This window comes from Setaria italica, chromosome I (genome assembly GCF_000263155.2).
Source record: "Setaria italica strain Yugu1 chromosome I, Setaria_italica_v2.0, whole genome shotgun sequence".
Lineage (NCBI taxonomy): Eukaryota > Viridiplantae > Streptophyta > Magnoliopsida > Poales > Poaceae > Setaria > Setaria italica.
This window is the reverse complement of record NC_028450.1, coordinates 2,335,983-2,352,705: the sequence shown is the minus strand read 5'-3', so window position 1 is coordinate 2,352,705 and position 16,723 is coordinate 2,335,983. Positions and strand designations below refer to the sequence as shown.

The 16,723-nt window shown below is 43.3% G+C and overlaps 2 protein-coding genes across 2 annotated transcripts; one reads left to right on the top strand and one right to left on the bottom strand.

Moving 5' to 3' along the window:
* Nucleotides 1–440: 440 nt before the first annotated feature.
* On the top strand, nt 441–4,690 carry LOC101771516 (protein starmaker). The gene is made up of 3 exons (XM_004951325.3): nt 441–973; nt 1,920–4,113; nt 4,309–4,690. Exons 1-2 carry the CDS (start codon nt 591–593, stop codon nt 4,090–4,092), a joined length of 2,556 nt encoding a protein of 851 aa, XP_004951382.1. The 5' UTR covers nt 441–590; the 3' UTR covers nt 4,093–4,113; nt 4,309–4,690.
* Nucleotides 4,691–4,929: 239 nt separating this feature from the next.
* Nucleotides 4,930–9,714, bottom strand: LOC101771119 (citrate synthase 3, peroxisomal). The gene is made up of 13 exons (XM_004951324.2): nt 9,358–9,714; nt 8,483–8,663; nt 8,307–8,392; nt 8,086–8,190; nt 7,870–7,932; nt 7,623–7,732; nt 7,370–7,489; nt 7,219–7,294; nt 6,833–6,906; nt 6,585–6,705; nt 5,827–5,924; nt 5,614–5,737; nt 4,930–5,320 (listed from the first exon to the last, which is right to left on the bottom strand). Exons 1-13 carry the CDS (start codon nt 9,574–9,576, stop codon nt 5,189–5,191), a joined length of 1,509 nt encoding a protein of 502 aa, XP_004951381.1. The 5' UTR covers nt 9,577–9,714; the 3' UTR covers nt 4,930–5,188.
* Nucleotides 9,715–16,723: the final 7,009 nt, after the last annotated feature.

The following is a 16,723-nucleotide window of genomic DNA, read 5'->3' as shown; positions in this document are numbered from 1 at the left end:
TTTCCTCGGAATTTTACAAACGGAACTAAAGTCCCTCCCAACCGAAACAAGAGTATATGGATGGAAAGTCAGTTCTCTTAGTGGTAGTCCACCCTAGACAGTGGCGTGCTCGTAAACCCATCGGAATTCCTAACCGTAGTGTTTTTTTTAATCCGATCACTCAATTTTTTGAACGGCTAATATAGCTTTGTAATTTTTGATTTTTTTGTTTTTTTGTTATTGTTGTTCTTTGTAATGTAGTAGTGGACTCAGTGTGGTTTTGCCTCATGTTATCGTTTCAGTTTCAGCCCAACTAAACAATCCTTGGGCACATCATTGAGCCCGTGGTGGCAGTTTGTCTAACGCGCGGCCCCCACCAAACCGACTCGAATTCGCGGGCCCACCACCAGAATTTCAATCGGCCCACGCACGCCGCCTCCCTCACCCCATCATCGCCGTCGTCTCCCCCCGACTCCAAAATTGGGGATCTGACGCCCGAGCCACCAAAACACCACGTACACACAGCCGCGGCCCCATCCCGACCAAAAACCTAGCTAGGGTTCCGCCGTCGCCGACCCAGCCGGCGTCTCCCCGCCCGCTCGCCCGCCGCCATGTACAACGGCATCGGGCTCCAGACCGCTCGTGGGTCGGGCACCAACGGGTACGTCCAGACCAACAAGTTCTTCATCAAGCCCCGCACCACCGGCGGGCCGGGCGGGCCCCACCGGCCGCCGCTCCCCGACGCCGCTGGCGGGGAGGGCGGCGGGCTCGGCGGGATGCGCAAACCCAACAAGGAGATCCTCGAGCACGACCGCAAGCGCCAGGTCGAGCTCAAGCTGCTCGTCCTCAGGGACGCCCTCGAGGAGCAGGGCTACACGGAGGGCGAGATCGAGGAGCGCGTCGAGGAGGCGCGCATGGCCGCGGAGGCCGAGGCGGCGGCCGCGGTCGCCGCGGAGGAGGCGGGGGGAGGGCGGCCGGCTCTACCGGGCAGAGGGTATGGACTTGTTGGCGTCCTTTAGATTTGATTAGTTATCTCTTTTTCGTGTCAGGTTTCAGACTGCCGCAGTGGAGGCCCGGTGGCAATTATTTAGCAGTAGCAAGATTTTGGGGCGCCTAATTAGATATACTCAAATTATTTAGATTTGGGAGATTATTACTTAATCTTCGAAGTGAACCTGCTGCCTAATGTTAGGTGCATGCGAATTGTAGCCTCTGTTTATATTTTATGCGGTTGCCATTTGTAATGCTGTGTGACAACCATTTCTGCATTTCCTAGCTTTGCATATGTGAAACATTTGGCCTTTTTAGAGTGGTTAGTTTTTGTCCATTGCATATCGATGGAGGGCAGGAGATGCTTACAATACTTCCATGTAGAATTTTTTTTAGTTGGACGCCCATGCCTCCATTTAGTTTTCTGGGATTGTCACCATTTTCAAGTGGAAATTATTAATTGCATCTAGTTCCATATGTGAATTGAAGCTTCTGCTTTTATGTTCTTGCATTTGCTGTTTGTATGCTGTTATTTCTTACGTTCCTGGCTGTGCACATGTGCAAAGTTGTCTTTTCAGTTTATTTTGTTTCAAGTCAATTATGTATTTTTTCCTTGGGATAACATACCACTAAATATGACAGGCAATGGAAAATACTCCGGAATACACTCATGTACATGCTGTTGGGTGTCTCAATTTAGTGTTGTGATTGTCATTTTTTGAATCAGAATTGTAGCTCACAGCGGCTACGCATGTGAATTGTAGCTTCTGTTTATATTTAAATGTGTTTTTGTAATGTGTAATGCTGCGTGATTACCTTTTCTTCATTTCCTAGCTGCTCAGATGTGTATGTTTCAATATATTAACAGTTAATAATTGGTTTGTTCATTTGTTTATTCCGTTTGCTTATTGTAAGTAAGTTCTGATCACCACTTGGTATATCCTTCTCAGGTTTACCGACACACAAAGCCACCATGTTGCGGCCCGGAAGGAGAAGCAGCTTGAGGCTATGAGGGCTGCTCTTGGACTGAACGCTGAGGATGTAAAGAAGGGGGATGTGGAAAGTGATGTGGAATCCGGGGAGCTTGTACCTGGTAAGTATGCTGAGGAACTGGATACTGCTGGTCAGAAGGATAGCAAAGATATGAAGGATGCAAAGACGAGCAAAAAGAAAAAGGGGAGTGATAAAAGGAGTCAGAGCAAAAGTTCAAGGAAGAGCAAGTATGACTCAGATTCAGAACAGGAACATGACATGAAAACAAAGAAGAAGAAGAGTTCACACCGTGATTCTGAAGATGATTCGGGGACTGATTATGATGAGAAGAAGGAAAAGAAACACAGCAAGAAAACTCATCTTGGTTCAGATGATGATTCTGAAACTGATCGGAAGAAGGCAAGACGTGGGAAGAACTCTCATCATGATTCCGATTCTGATACATATGGTGACTATGGCAAAAAGAAAACAGAACATGCAAAGAACAATCGTGATGAGAGAAAGAAGATAGCAGTGAAGAGCTCTCGTCATGATTCTGAGTCTGATACTGATAATGAGTATGGGAAGAAGAAAACAGAACATGCAAAGAACAATTGTGATGAGAGAAAGAAGATACCAGTGAAGGGCTCTCGCCATGATTCTGACTCTGATACAGATAGTGATTATGGGAAGAAGAAGAAAACAGAACATGCAAAGAACAATCGTGATGAGAGAAAGAAGATACCAGTGAAGAGCTCTCACCATGATTCTGACTCTGATACAGATGGTGATTATGGGAAGAAGAAAACAGAAGTTGAGAAGAACAATCGCAATGAGAAAAAGAAGATACCAGTGAAGAGCTCTTGTCAGGGCTTTGAGGATGAGAAGCCAGGAGAGAGCAGGTACAAGGATAGCTCTCACCATTACTCCGAGGATGGGAAGCCCATAAAGAACAAGGAAAGCTCTCGCCATGACTCTGAGGATGAGAAACCCAGAAAGTACGAGGAAAGCTCTCGTCGTGACCTTGAGGGTGAGAAACCCAGACTGAGCAAGTACAAGGGTGGTTCACACAGCGACTATGATCAGAAAAGGCAAAAATCTGTTAAAAAGAGCAATTATTCTAGTGAATCTGAGAGTGATTCTGATAGTGACCAAGGTGAGAGATCAAAACGTGGAAAGATTTCTCAGCAAAAATCTGAACATGATAGACTGAAGAGTGGCTCTAGGAATGTTGACTACAGAACTAACAAGTCTGTCAAGAATTTGAGCCATGACTCAGATGGTGAGAAGCTACGCAGCAAGGTCCTCAGGAAAGACAAGTACAGTGGTGATTCAGAGACTGATTCAGATGCTCGTGTTGAAGCAAAGAAGAAACTTGAAAAGTCATATCATCACGACCCCAAGAAGGATAAGCAAGCACAAAAATTCAAAGAAAAAAAGGATGACTATGGGAAGAACATTGATAAGCACAAGCGCCACGATTCTGATTCAGAATCTGACGGTTATTCCCGTGATAGGAAAAGGCAACTGAATGCTGCAGTGACAAAAAAGGATGTGCCAGAGAAAAGAAGAGTGGCTAGCTCAAGCGAGAGTTCAGATTACAGCAGCAGCAGCCTCAGCAGCAGTGAGTCTGACTTGAGTGCAGATAGCTATAAGGAACGGAAAAGGGGTCAAGGTGAGAGGAGAGGAGATGAGCTGAATAGACAAAGACAGAAAGAGGAGAGAAAGGAGCTTGAGAAACAAAAGCAGAGAGAGGAAGAGAGGAAAGAGCTGGAGAAGCAAAAGCAGAGGGATGAAGAGAGGATGGAGATGGAGAAGAAAAGGCAGCAAGAGAGGGAGGAAGAGAGACCGAGGGACAGAGAGCAAGATAGAAGGAAAGGTGGAAATGGTGTGGAGAGAGACTACAAAAGAAAATTAGAAGATGATCGGTATGACCCAAATTTAAGTAGAGTTAGAGATGAGGGATACAGAGGCCACCAGAACAGAGGTGATGAGAGAAGACATGAAGAGCATGGTCGTCATAGAGCTAGAGATCTGGATATCCATGATTCCAAGAGGTCAAGGCATGATGATGACTCATATTACCATTCAAGGAGCGATCGTGGAGATCGCTATTCTAGAGATGAACATAGAGACAGAAGGCGTCACTGAGTGCAGATTGTATTTACAACTGTAAGTCCCATTTCTTATCTGCATTGTTTTAGATAAACAAATGTTTGTGTTATTTCCAAATGTTACAATTTGGGTGTTGAGCTGTAGAAATTCTAGGATCTGGAGCTTTAATTTTCCATATCTTTGTCAAATCTTTAATTGCAGTCCATTATGGATGATGCATTTCAATGCTTGCATCTTTTACCTCCTGTGCAGCCATGTCATGTCCTTCCTCCGAAGCAAAAGAGCTGGGCATCTCCTCGAACAATGGCTGCGGATCATTGTTCTCCTACAGAAGTTTCAGTCACCTAGCAGACCATTGGCTGCGGCAGCAAATTTGGACCACCCAACAGAACTCCCGTTGCAGCATTAAGCTTCGCTTTTGTTTGTATCGAGTTTTTTACTGTGCAAAGTTTACATGTAATATGGTGTAGCAGAGATGTATTGCAATTTTTTTTGTTTGATGAAACCGTTGTTGCCGACCAACTTTACAGAATTTTGTTGGGGATTTAACTTTATGTTTGATATTGCCAGTATTATTTTGGCTAGTGGTAGTTTGAGATGCAAGAGGCACACATTTCGTCCCATGTTTCTGATATTTGCCGTCATGAAATTATCTGAACTCGTGAGCAATGTCTTCAACCCATTTTATCTGTCTTTTTTCCCATGTGTGTTATCATTCTGATTGTCGCACAAGGATGCCCCCTGAACTTCTTTTTTCACTATTTTTTTCCATAATTTGTTTTAACTGCGCCTTTAGCAGCCGTCAGTTTTTGTGGGATCCCAGAAAGACGAGTTACAACATGAATGATAACAAAGGAGCCAAGCAAAAACCCAGGAACCAAGCAAAAACCCAGGAACCTGTCATATCTCTTCGTTCATCCGATGTAGAGTTTAAAGAAACAGAACGCAATGTTTTCACAAGCCTCGTGACGGTTTTTACATTGTAACGGTGCAGTGTTCTCACTAAATTATTACCTATATACTTAACAGAAAGTATGCACCTCCAACCAAGTTCATGTGCCATAACCCTTTTTAGAGCACAAGAGTGGCCCTTGTTTATTGTGTACGCTGGGCGTTGCGTGTTGCACCTGTTCTACAGAGCCGAACCTGCACGACGGCGTCTTGTGGCATTTGAGGTGGCAATCTTGCCAAGCTCCTCGCTCTGGCTTGGCGGCACTCGTTCTCTCACAGGGGTGTAATGCCTCAACCAAACACCTGTGTATACCTGCAGAGATAACAAACAACAACATCAGAAGAAATGTTGAAGAAGTATGTGAAAACCTGGCTTATCATGTCTAACAAACTGCACAACACCAATAATGCTGAACGAGAACATGCGCTGTACTAATTTTGAAATATATGACAAAAACAAAGTCTTGGAAGCTCATGTCAAGTGGAATATCATGTGACAGTTTGTCATTTTCGTTTATCAGCTTAATGACTCATCTTGAGAGTTCGCATCAGATTCATAAACAAACATAGTAACAGTGGAAGCTAATATTTTTGCGATATACTGACCTGTTGGGGCCTCATGATCTTTGTATCGGGATCATCGAGCGACTCTTTCCAATGTGCTAGCCACCCAGCCATTCGAGGAATGGCAAACAGAACAGGGAAAAATTCCGTAGGGAAACCCATTGCCCTGAAAATCAACACAACATTAAAAACTGCAATACCAAGAGGAGGAAAAAGAAAGTAAAGAAAAACAAGAGTTGATCCTAAATGATATACCTATAAATAAGTCCAGAGTAGAAATCCACATTTGGATACAGCTTCCTCTTGATAAAATATTCGTCTGACAGCGCAGCCTTCTCTAGAGCAATGGCAACCTGACAAGGCATAAGAAAACAGTGTAACCCAGTTAGTTTTGCCAATGAACTCTTCCAGTCGCACACAAGAAGCCACATTGTCCAGAATCCTCATTTTAACAGAAGTACAGAATTCAAGCAGACCTCTCCATTTCTTGAGTATCTTCACCATTTATGAGATGGAAAATAATGAAGTAGCAAAACGGTCAACTACAAAAATACTTAACACCAGCATCGCGAGCAACCAATAAACTGTTTTGAATTGATTATTCGATTTGAAACCATGACCATATGTCCTAGGCAACATCACCACTAAACTAAAAAACTGGGAGAATTAAAGATGCCAAAATGTCAAAGTTATGTAGATAATTGAGATTCAGATGCAAGTAAATTGCACTCCATCTTACTAAGTTCTACGGGGTCAACTGTTTACCATGAAAAAAGAAAGGTCCATATTATATTGTTTCAAAAGTTACACATAACAACGCTTCAAAAAAAAAGTTACACATAACAAGATAACTATCATTAAGTATAAAAAAAGGTGACTATCATTTAGCATTATGTGGTATGGTCTGAAAAACTAGGTTTCCTCATTACTCACATTGCAAGAAAAGTAAAACCAATTAAATTGAGATAAAATATATTAGGATACATGACTATGGTTAAAACAATGAAACTAACCTCAATAAGTGGATCCCGTCCCACAATTGAGAAAACCTCCTCTGCCAATTTCCGGATGACTTTAGCACGAGGATCGTAGTTCTTATACACACGGTGGCCAAAACCAGACATCTTCCTCTTCCTAAAATATGAATTAACAGATGAATCTTGTAAGGAAAAGTCAAAAGCAACAGAAGCTAACAAACTGAATATTTTCACTGAAAAGACTTCGCACACCAGAATGCATATCAGATAAGAGTGATCGTTACCTGTTCTTTACACCTTCGATGAAATCTGGAATGTTTTCCACACTTCCAATCTCATTTAACATTTTAAGTACAGCCTGGCATACGGAAATAACATTTAGCACCTTGCCACCTTCTACATCTCAAAATAGAATGCTAAAAGCTACAGTAGTTCAACTATTGCTAGGATGTCAGATAGTTTCATTTTGACAAAGGATGTAGAAAAGAAATCATGCTGAACTAGATAGCTAAGAAACAAAAAGGTTAAATAAGAACAAAATGGATAACTTTGTTTAGATGATTCTAGAAAAACAATCACAATGGATACTTTTTGCCTAATTTCCAGCATAAACATGTAGAAAATTTAGAATGCAAGAACCCAGAGTGGTGAAATGTTCAATATGGTTTACCTCATTTGCACCACCATGCAGTGGACCATATAGAGCTCCAACGCCACCAGAAAGAGCAGTGAAGACATCAACACCACTATAGACATAATATATCTCATTAGGAAACAGTTCCATACTCACTGCTTTGAGGTGAATTTAGAAAGTGATTTACCTTGAAGCAAGGTGCCTAACAGCAGCTGTGGAGCAGTTCATTTCATGTTCCGCATGCAGAATGAATAGGATATCTAGAGCCCGCGCAAGTCGAGGATTTGGTTTATATGATTTGTTACCCCTGCAAAGTTATTTTCATTTTGAAAATGTGTATTAATATTACAGTTATGGAATTGAGTTAAATGCATGGAAAATAAATGTACATGGTAAAATCAAAACGCAAAGTTTACAGTACTGAAGGAGATGCAACTTACAAAGAGTCCAGCATGTACAAGAAGTTCTCTGAATAAGAAAGTGTATTTGAAGGGAGAATGGGAGGCCTTCCTGCTAATCTCAAGTAGGCAGCAGCTGCTATCGTTGGTGCCTGAACAAATATCAGGAGTCAAGCCACATGCATAGAAAACTCACAATCATTTTAGTTTGCTGTTTGCATCATCTCTTGATTGGATGAATATCCTAAAATCATAACATTAACTAAAGGAACTAGATGGCTGGGCATACCTTCCCAAGTACTCGCACAATTTGCTTATCCCTCACCTGCTTCGACTTATAAAGATCTTGACCCTACATTTGTAGAATTTGTTCAGTGAATGTCCAAGACATTATATTCAAATATAAAATCTAGCTAGTGTTCAAACTTCCAGCTAATCGTATCACACTAAAATGAACTAGTCCAACAATCATGTCTCGAACGGTGCAGTTTGACAGCATACTTACTCTAAGAGCAGGGTTTGCATCAGGATGGAAGACAGAAAGGGTGCTCATTGCACTGGCAAGGACACCCATGGGGTGAGCATCATGGGGCATTGATTGTATGATATCCTGGCAATATTAAAAAGTGACAACTTGTTACATTTTAATCCAGCTCAAACCCAGAAATTGTACTAAATATATTGCAATCGTACCAAGCTATAAAAAGAAACGGTATCAAAACATACCAGAAGTCCTTGGGGAACAGCAGAGTGCTGTGAAATAGCAAATTCCCAGCTTGCCAGTTGGCTCTGAGTAGGTAAATTCCCATACACTGGGAACACAACACATTAGTCAGCCAAACGATTGTAAGGTAGCAGGGTTACACTGACACTAAACAGGAAAACAGGCTAATAACACTTACTTAAGAGGTATGCCACCTCTACAAATGAACTGCTTTCAGCCAACTCTTCAATTGGATATCCCCTGTAGCGAAGGATTCCCTCATCCCCGTCAATGTAGCAGATGGTCGAACGAACTGGGGCTGTATTGAGATAACCAGGATCATAAATCTTAAGACCCTTGTCATCCTTGACAGCGGTAATCTGCATCATTTTCAAAAAGCATCAGCATCTAACCTTTGCCTGGTCCTTATATTGTTGCAAAGGAAGCATCACAGAAAGTCGCCGATTTCTATGCAAGTAGCATGTTTCTAGACAAAGTAATGGCATGATGATGATGTTTGCAGAAATAACCAAGGGTTCAGGTAGCGGATCCAAGCACCGTCACAACCACAGCATGCAATTCAATCAACTCAAGCCTTAAGATACTGAGCAACTTCACCCGGACTTATAATCAGCTATTGCTCCCATATCTGCAACCGCACCATGTAATTCAACCAACCAAGTTTTTGAGCTGCAGAAATTACTTTCTTAGTAGTAGTACTAATTTCAAGTTTCTACTTGAACAGACTACAGAGCAACTCCAGCCGGACCTATAACCAGCAATGTCTCCCAAAGCTAACTCAACGAACTTGTGCGAGGAATCATGATTTGTGCGTAGACAGGTAAATTCACAAGTTGCTCTAGTAATCGCATCACAATCAGAATTACTGAACGGGCGGAGGACACAATCGAAACCCCAATATACTACTAAATGTAATCCAACCGGTCCCCGCAGCAAGCCAGCCTACTTCCCGACGGCAATCGCACCCCAGAACTCTCAGACCCCCGCGGATCACGGCGCTGCGCCACCGCAGGCACCGTCAATTCGTGCTCGCTACAGAACTACAGCAGGTACCTTCTTGAAGTCGGTGGCGCGCACGGTGCCGTCCTCGGAGACCTTGACCTCGTGGCGCTTCCCGGTCCTCCCATCCACCACGGTGAGCGCGCCGGCGCGGGGCCCGGGGGCCGCCGAGGACACCGGCGCCCTCTCCAGCCCCGGCGCGTCCCCGGCGCCGGCGGCGAGGTGGGAAGAGAGCACGGCGAGGCGGCCCCGCGCGGGGTCGGCGCGGTCCATGGCGGTGCGGCGGCGCGGGATCGGAGTCGGGGCGGTGGAAGTGGGGAGCGAGGGGGGAGGACGGAGGAGGAGCAGTTGCTTGGACGCTTTGGCTTCGCGCAACTCGAGGTCTATTGATTGACGTGTTTGAAGTGTGGACAATGGAGTCGTGGGAAGGTGAAAGTCGTGTGCGTGTAAGCTTATCGTGATCCGGCGGTGCCTCCACGTCATGCGTGAGTTAGCTTCGAATTTGATTTTTCTTTGATCAGTTTGTCGTTTGCTTCAAATTTGATTTTTTGGGCTTCAAAGCTAGATTGAAAAATTTGAACCAACGCATCATTCGGTATAATGTATATCTAGGTGCATACAAACATCTATGCATGTAAAAAAGCTAAAATATAATCTACAATTTGGGAACAAATTTGATTCTTTTGGGCTTCAAAGCTATGCTAGATTGAAAAATTTGGAACCCAACGCATCATCCTGTACAATGTATATAATGTATATCTAGGTGCATCCTGTACAATGTATATAATGTATATCTAGGTGCATACAAACATCTATGCACGTAGAAAAGCTAAAACGATTTACAATTTGAGAACGGATAGTAAATTAGTAATGGTTTGGTATCATCTTATTAAGGATCATCTAGCGCGCCAACTTGATTCTACATGACGCGCGATACAAGCACGCGCTGTGAGCGGCCGGCCCACACCCATGTGCCCCACACAGACTACTAGACTAGCAGCGCTGCGCGCTCGCACCTGCCTCTGTGTGTTTTCCTTTTTTTTCTTTCAATTATTTTACAAAGTAAATATCGTATATATGTATATATTATATGCATAAATTTTTTAACAATATCCTAGTAAAACTTATGACAAATATCATGCGCATAATCGTATATATCACTACTAGAAATATAAGCATTCGTTTTCGGCCTTAATACCGGTTATAACCGGTTGTATTTGACCCGATACTAATGTTAACATTAGTACCGGGTTCAAATTTGGGATCCCCGGGTCATAACATCACCCGGTACTAAAAGTGACCCTTGTTATGACCCGGTACTAAAGGGTCACTTTTAGTACCGGGTGATGTTATGACCTGGTACTAAAGGTCTTTCCACGGGTTACTTCAAAAGGAAAGCATATCTACCTCCATCACATGTGATGTGTAGGTGAGATGGTAAGGAAGCCTTGCGCGAGGCTTGAGGTCGTGAGTTCGAATCCCACGGAGCGCGCACACCCATATTACGTGTGAAAATCCACGAAGCGTGATCACTCTCCGCGCCTCTTGCTATAGATGGCCAAACGGGCGGTCCGACCCGGCCTAGCCCGAGCATAGTTTGGCCCGACCCATTTAGGCCTGGCATGGTGCGGTCTAGATAATAACCGTGCCTTGCCGGGCCGGCCCGATGGCCCGTCGGGCCCATGAAGGCCCATCGTGCCCATTCTAGCTTGGCTCAGCTAAAAATAATCCTTGATCAAATTAAATTTTCGAAGGAAAAAATTTAGAGGTATTATACATACAAACATATATGCATATATATTCAGAGTTAATGCACATACAAACACATATACAAATTACAACTAAACATGCTTAAACGTACCTCCATCGTGCCAGGCCGGGCCGGCCCTTGGGCTGACGCAGCGGCCCAGACCTGGCACTAAGGACGGGCTGGACTAGCTCGCGCACGGCTAAGATCATGCCAGGCCGAGCTGGTACTGGGCCAAATTTTCTAGCCGTGGGCTAGCCCACGGGCCTCGTGCCTTATGACCATCTATACCTCTGGCATTTCCCCTCCGTCGATCCAAAAATCAGATCAGCTTTCCGAGACGGTAAAGCCAAGCAATTTCTATGGTATCGTACCTTCTCCCTTCCTTTCTTATGACTCGTTTCTCCTCACATCTATTACATAGCAAGTTAGCAATGGCTATGCAATTGAACCTTGCGTGGTTGTTAGACAATCCTTGCATTGTCGGCAAGGTTTTCACACTCCGCGATATGAAGCGTATTTTCAGATGTTATCAATTGTGCTTCGTGTTACCTTTGCTGGTAATAGGAGTTAATCACTAGAAGCATGGAAGAGACCACTAAGGTCCTGTTTGGGAAGGGGGTGTTAAAGTTTAACACCCCATTTTTAACACTTTTTAACACTTTTCTATCCAAACACTTGTGTTAAAAGTGGGGTGTTAAAGTTTAACACCCCATTTTTCATAAACACATGGAGGGGGTGTTAAAACTTGCTAAAGGTATTAAAAGTGGTCCCCCTCTTCACTTTTTTTCAGGTTACCCCTTCTCTCTCCTCCCTCTCTCTCCGCCGGCCATAAATGAGGAGGCAATGGAGTCATTTCCCACCAAAGGTGTTAAAGTTTAACACATCATCCAAACACCCCAATGTGTTAAACTTTAGCACTCTATTTGGGAGTGTTAAAACTTTAACACTTGTTAAATTTTAACACAGGGTATCCAAACAGGCCCTAAGATGCTACTATCTAGCACGACATGGATGCTTGTCTTTAGTGTGGGGCATTGCATTGGTGATGCTCTTGAGTGTTGTTCCCCTTCTTAAAGGCCTAGGCACCCTACCCCCCACCCCCCAAAACACCATGGGTCTCTGGGTGCAAAAGGCTCATATACAATCCTCAACTAGCCTAATTTCTTGTTGATTAATCTCCCTTCTTGCTGCAATGGGGTTCGTTTATGTCCCACACGGTACAAGAAATTGATTTTTCAAATGCATTATAATTTATTAAAGAAATAGCATGTGAGACGGATATTGAGTTTGCATTCCCTACCGCTTGAAATCAAAAGGAAGACAATTTGATGGGATCCTGATGATGCATCTATTGCTTCACAATTTGCAGAGGAGGCAATTAGTGTCAATTATTTTTTCTACCCATTGTTGATCAGGCTATTGCTTCACAATTTCACTAGCTAGGAGGTTTCAACAAGAAAGGGTACAGAAATACTTTTGGTTTTTGTTTACTTGGGCTCCTTTTGTCTTCATGTCTTGAGGTGTCACTTAAGAGTGGTAAAAGTACTAATATTGATGGCAAAGAATTACATGCGAAATCAAAGTTCCTCCAATATTTCATCCCTAACCAAGACATGGGCCCCCTTGATATTCTGGAGTTCATGAAACGAATGGGTTTTTTTTTCTTAATACCCTTATTGCAGACGCAATTTTGCTAGATGTTCCTTTGACAGTTGCATACACAGAATGAAATATTTCAAAATTAAAGTTGTTCAAGTTGTACATGCGCAGTACTAAGACATAGGAAAGACCTAATGGATTGGCAGCTATTGCACTTGAAAAGAATGTTTAGAGAAGATAAAATATGATAATAATTGAAAATATTAGTTAATAGAATACCAGATAAATGATGCTTTTTTACTTAGAAGATAAGAAGATACTGGTAATAAGGAAGATTTTCCCTTTACTCATTTACCATGAATGGTATTGTAGTTGTTAATATTGCAAAATAGCATGCATTTGTATACTAAAATCTACATACATTTTGGCTATTTGTATTTCCCTAGAAATCCCATTGGTGTTTTATATTAGGATCTCAAAATCTTGGGTACGCCCTGCTGCTGAACTAGGACTGGCAATAAACAAGGATATCAGCTAGTGTCCCTCTAGTTGGTTATTTGGTTTAAAAGGAGGTACTTTAGTGGATAGAAGATGCTCAACCATTGCTTAAGGGAATGTTACTCATCTTGTTGGTTGCAATGTGTTTTATTATTTATGGTCACCGGAAACTTTCAAGTGCTATCAGTTGATCAGTCGATGGAGGACCGGTGGAGTTACATGTGAGATACTTTAGATGTTGTGTTCAATGCCTTCTTTTTGCGGGAGGACAATGGAGTTTTTCCCCCTCCCACTTCACTGCAAAAAATTTGTTGATTTATGGTAAAAAATTTATGGTAGAAAAAATTGTGACAAATAATTCATAAAATATTGCAGCCCAATAATTTTAGTGATGAAGATACAAAATGGCATAAAAATTATCACCGAGGCCAAACAGAAAAAGTCACTTAGTGTTACACAACAGTTTTGTGATAAAATAAGGTATGCAAAATATCATATACCAACCATGCAGAGTCCCACATGTAAAGATAAGGTGAAAAATAAGGAGGCAAAATAAAATGGAAAAGTGCTCATCCCTAGGGTCAAACCTATTACTGATAGAATAAGAAGACTTAGCACTACCAGTGAGCTCAGTATTGAGCTTGTTTCCCTCTCACCTTAAAATTGTATATTATTATATTAAGTATGACCCCACGGGGGTCCATGTAAGTGTTATGTGAGTTGCTTTTGGTACTTGGCATGAGAAAAGCCCGCACTCCGATCAAATTTTGTTTTACTCACTGCTGCGGTCCAACTAAAGGGAAAGAAGAACAAAGAGATGACAAAGCACTCCAGCACAGATCCAGGGCTCTATCCTGTGGTGGCCCGCAACGGCACAAACCTAATGCTCCCCGCAGCAATGCATTAATCCGGTCAGTAATGAGTAGTTGAATTGCCTCAATTCATTTTGGTGCTTCCCAAATGGTTTATATGAAAGCTTAACAATGAACATTTGGCAGATGGGCAGATGTTGGATAAACGTTGTGCACTGTTTATCCACAAACATGAAAATGGGGTTAAAGATTTTATGAAGATTGTTGGTGATAGATATGAGGAGGGTGAAAAACACATATTATGATCTACATAACCAATGAAAATACAATAATAACACTTTTAACCCAACTTAATTATCATGCATCATTGTTGATTGCTAATACTACTTTTCTTGTGTAGTACCTTCGTACTCATACATTTAAAATATTCTTTGTTATAGTGGGGCAAGATAGATGTGGACATAAACATCATCTATGTGACGGAGGATCGTGTGGTGACTCTTGAACCTAAGTCAAGATAGTTTTCAGTATGTGGAGCAAGTGGAATGGGATAATTATTAAGACGAAGAGTGAAGGAGGTGACATGTGAGACAACGGTTATATGTCGGTAACTTTTGACCCGCCTGTCGGGGATAGATCCCAAGTACCCGCAAGGAAGGAAGAAGTCGGACTCCTACTAGGATTCCCCTGTAATCCTACTAGGACTAGTCCCGTGTACCCCTACTAGGACTCCTCCTTATAATCCGACTAGTACTCTTGCCCCCTGGAGTATATAAAGGAGGGCAAGGGTACCTAGATCGGCAGGCACAACATGAGGGCAAATCCTCATACCTCAACACCCAAGCACAGGGCGCAATATACAACACCCAAACAGGATATAGGGACGCTACTCTAGCGGCCTAAACTTGTATAAATCCGTGTCTTCTGTCCTCGTTTTTACCTTCAGGTTCCAGATCCGGCGATCCCCCATCGACAAATAGACTACCTCGGGTATCCCCTTGTAGGCTGCCGGTATAAAAAGTCGACATCTGGCGCCCACCATGGGGCGTATCGTCGAGATCATCGGGCGAGCTTGAAGGACCTCATCTACAAAATCAATCTATCAGCATGGCTTTCTGCACTACGCTGACTTGTCGAGGTGATGGCTCAGCGGTTCAAGATAGAATCGGCTTCGAGTCCAAGGCGGAGAGGATTACCTGCGCCAACCGATGATGACTCGAAGTAGCAGTTATTTCTTGCATCTGCTTGGGCTACGGCCATCAACAAGTAGCAGCACTGCATAAAAAAAATCTCCGGAAGCTGCTGTGCCATCGGTAGGAAGCCAACAACACACTCTTCGAGATGGAACAGAGAGCATCAAGCTGCTGCACGCGGGTCAGCTGCACGCAGGTCAAGGTGGAGGATTCATCGACTCCGTAATCAAGTCGAAGTCAGGATGTCATGATGCATGGAGCCTCTGACAGATAGTTGCGTCCATGCGGCTCATCCTTCTCTGGGTGAAAATAAAATTTGGTGGAATTCAACTATGCACACCAAAAGTTCTACCAGAAAAGCAACAAGATCTTCGCTTAATGTATGCAGAAGATGCGCATGAGCTTTACTACACCAACGCCTAGTCGCATCGACTCACCGACGACTTCTTCGACTACGTCGCGGTGCTCGCCAACGACTTCTTCGACTACGTCGTGGCGCTCACCAACGACTACTCCGACTACGTCGTGACGCTCACCGATGACTACTTCGCGAGGGCGCTCGACGACCCGCCGACGATAATGTTGACCTCCCATCTTGACTAGAAAACTAGTCAAGGGCGGGTTCTACGTGATCAACAATTAGTCGGAATCGACTCTGACTAGTTGGCTTCATCAACAATCGACAAGACTGATCCGCCGCCTCGCCGCCGACTACTCCAATGGACGACTCACTGGCGACTACTCCGACTATGTCACAACGCTCGCTGACGACTACTTCGACTACTCGTCTCGGCTACCTACTACTCGAGGACGACTACCTCGACGGGTGACTCATCGCCGACTGCTCTGACTACGTCACGACGCTCGCCGACGACTACTTCGACTCCTCGTCTCGACTAGAAAATTAGTCAGGACGAACTTCATACGGCCGACAGCTAGTCGGAATCGACTCCGACTAGTCGGCTTCATCCACAACTATCGCGGCTTCATCGACGACCGCCACAGCTTCATCGACAATTGTCCACGAATCAAGCTAAGTCACTTTTCTAATTATTTTCTAGCTTGTTTTCCGCATGGACGCAACACGCGCTCTACTCCCTGGAAACTCTTGCGCACAAACACACGCTCTACTCGTCGAAAACTGTTGTGCACAAAACACGCGCTCTACTCACAGGAAACTCTTGCGCACAATACGCGCTCTACTCGCCGGAGGGCAGCTAACTCTTGCGCACAAGACGCGCTCTACTCGTTGGTGTAACAACTCTACCTAAATTAAGTGCTTTTAAAAGTAAACCAGTGGTTAATCCCTAATTAAAGAGGTGAAATGACCATTTTAACCCTAAGAAGTTCTTTTTGGAGTTTGAAATAAAACTTGGAATTTTATATGCAAACTTAAAATTCTGCCCGAATAAGAGTTGTAAAATTTTAATTTCAAACAAGTTTTGTTAAAGGCACCTTGACTAATTCGGAGTGGAAGGAAGTCAAAAACAGCAATCAAAACCGGAGTACTAAAAAACCCTATAAACCTCCGAAGTCCTGGAATTCAAGTTTTCCTCCAACTTTGCAAG

What these genes read in the sequence shown, in the direction of transcription:
- LOC101771516 (XM_004951325.3), top strand. Translation starts at nt 591, where the DNA reads ATGTACAACGGCATCGGGCTCCAGACCGCTCGTGGGTCGGGCACCAAC. An exon ending in CCGGCTCTACCGGGCAGAGG is followed by an intron (nt 974 to 1,919) that starts GTATGGACTTGT and finishes TATCCTTCTCAG; the next exon opens with GTTTACCGACACACAAAGCC.
- LOC101771119 (XM_004951324.2), bottom strand. Translation starts at nt 9,576, where the DNA reads ATGGACCGCGCCGACCCCGCGCGGGGCCGCCTCGCCGTGCTCTCTTCC. An exon ending in AGAGGTGGCATACCTCTTAA is followed by an intron (nt 8,393 to 8,482) that starts GTAAGTGTTATT and finishes TTGTGTTCCCAG; the next exon opens with TGTATGGGAATTTACCTACT. An exon ending in ATCGAAGGTGTAAAGAACAG is followed by an intron (nt 6,706 to 6,832) that starts GTAACGATCACT and finishes TTCATATTTTAG; the next exon opens with GAAGAGGAAGATGTCTGGTT.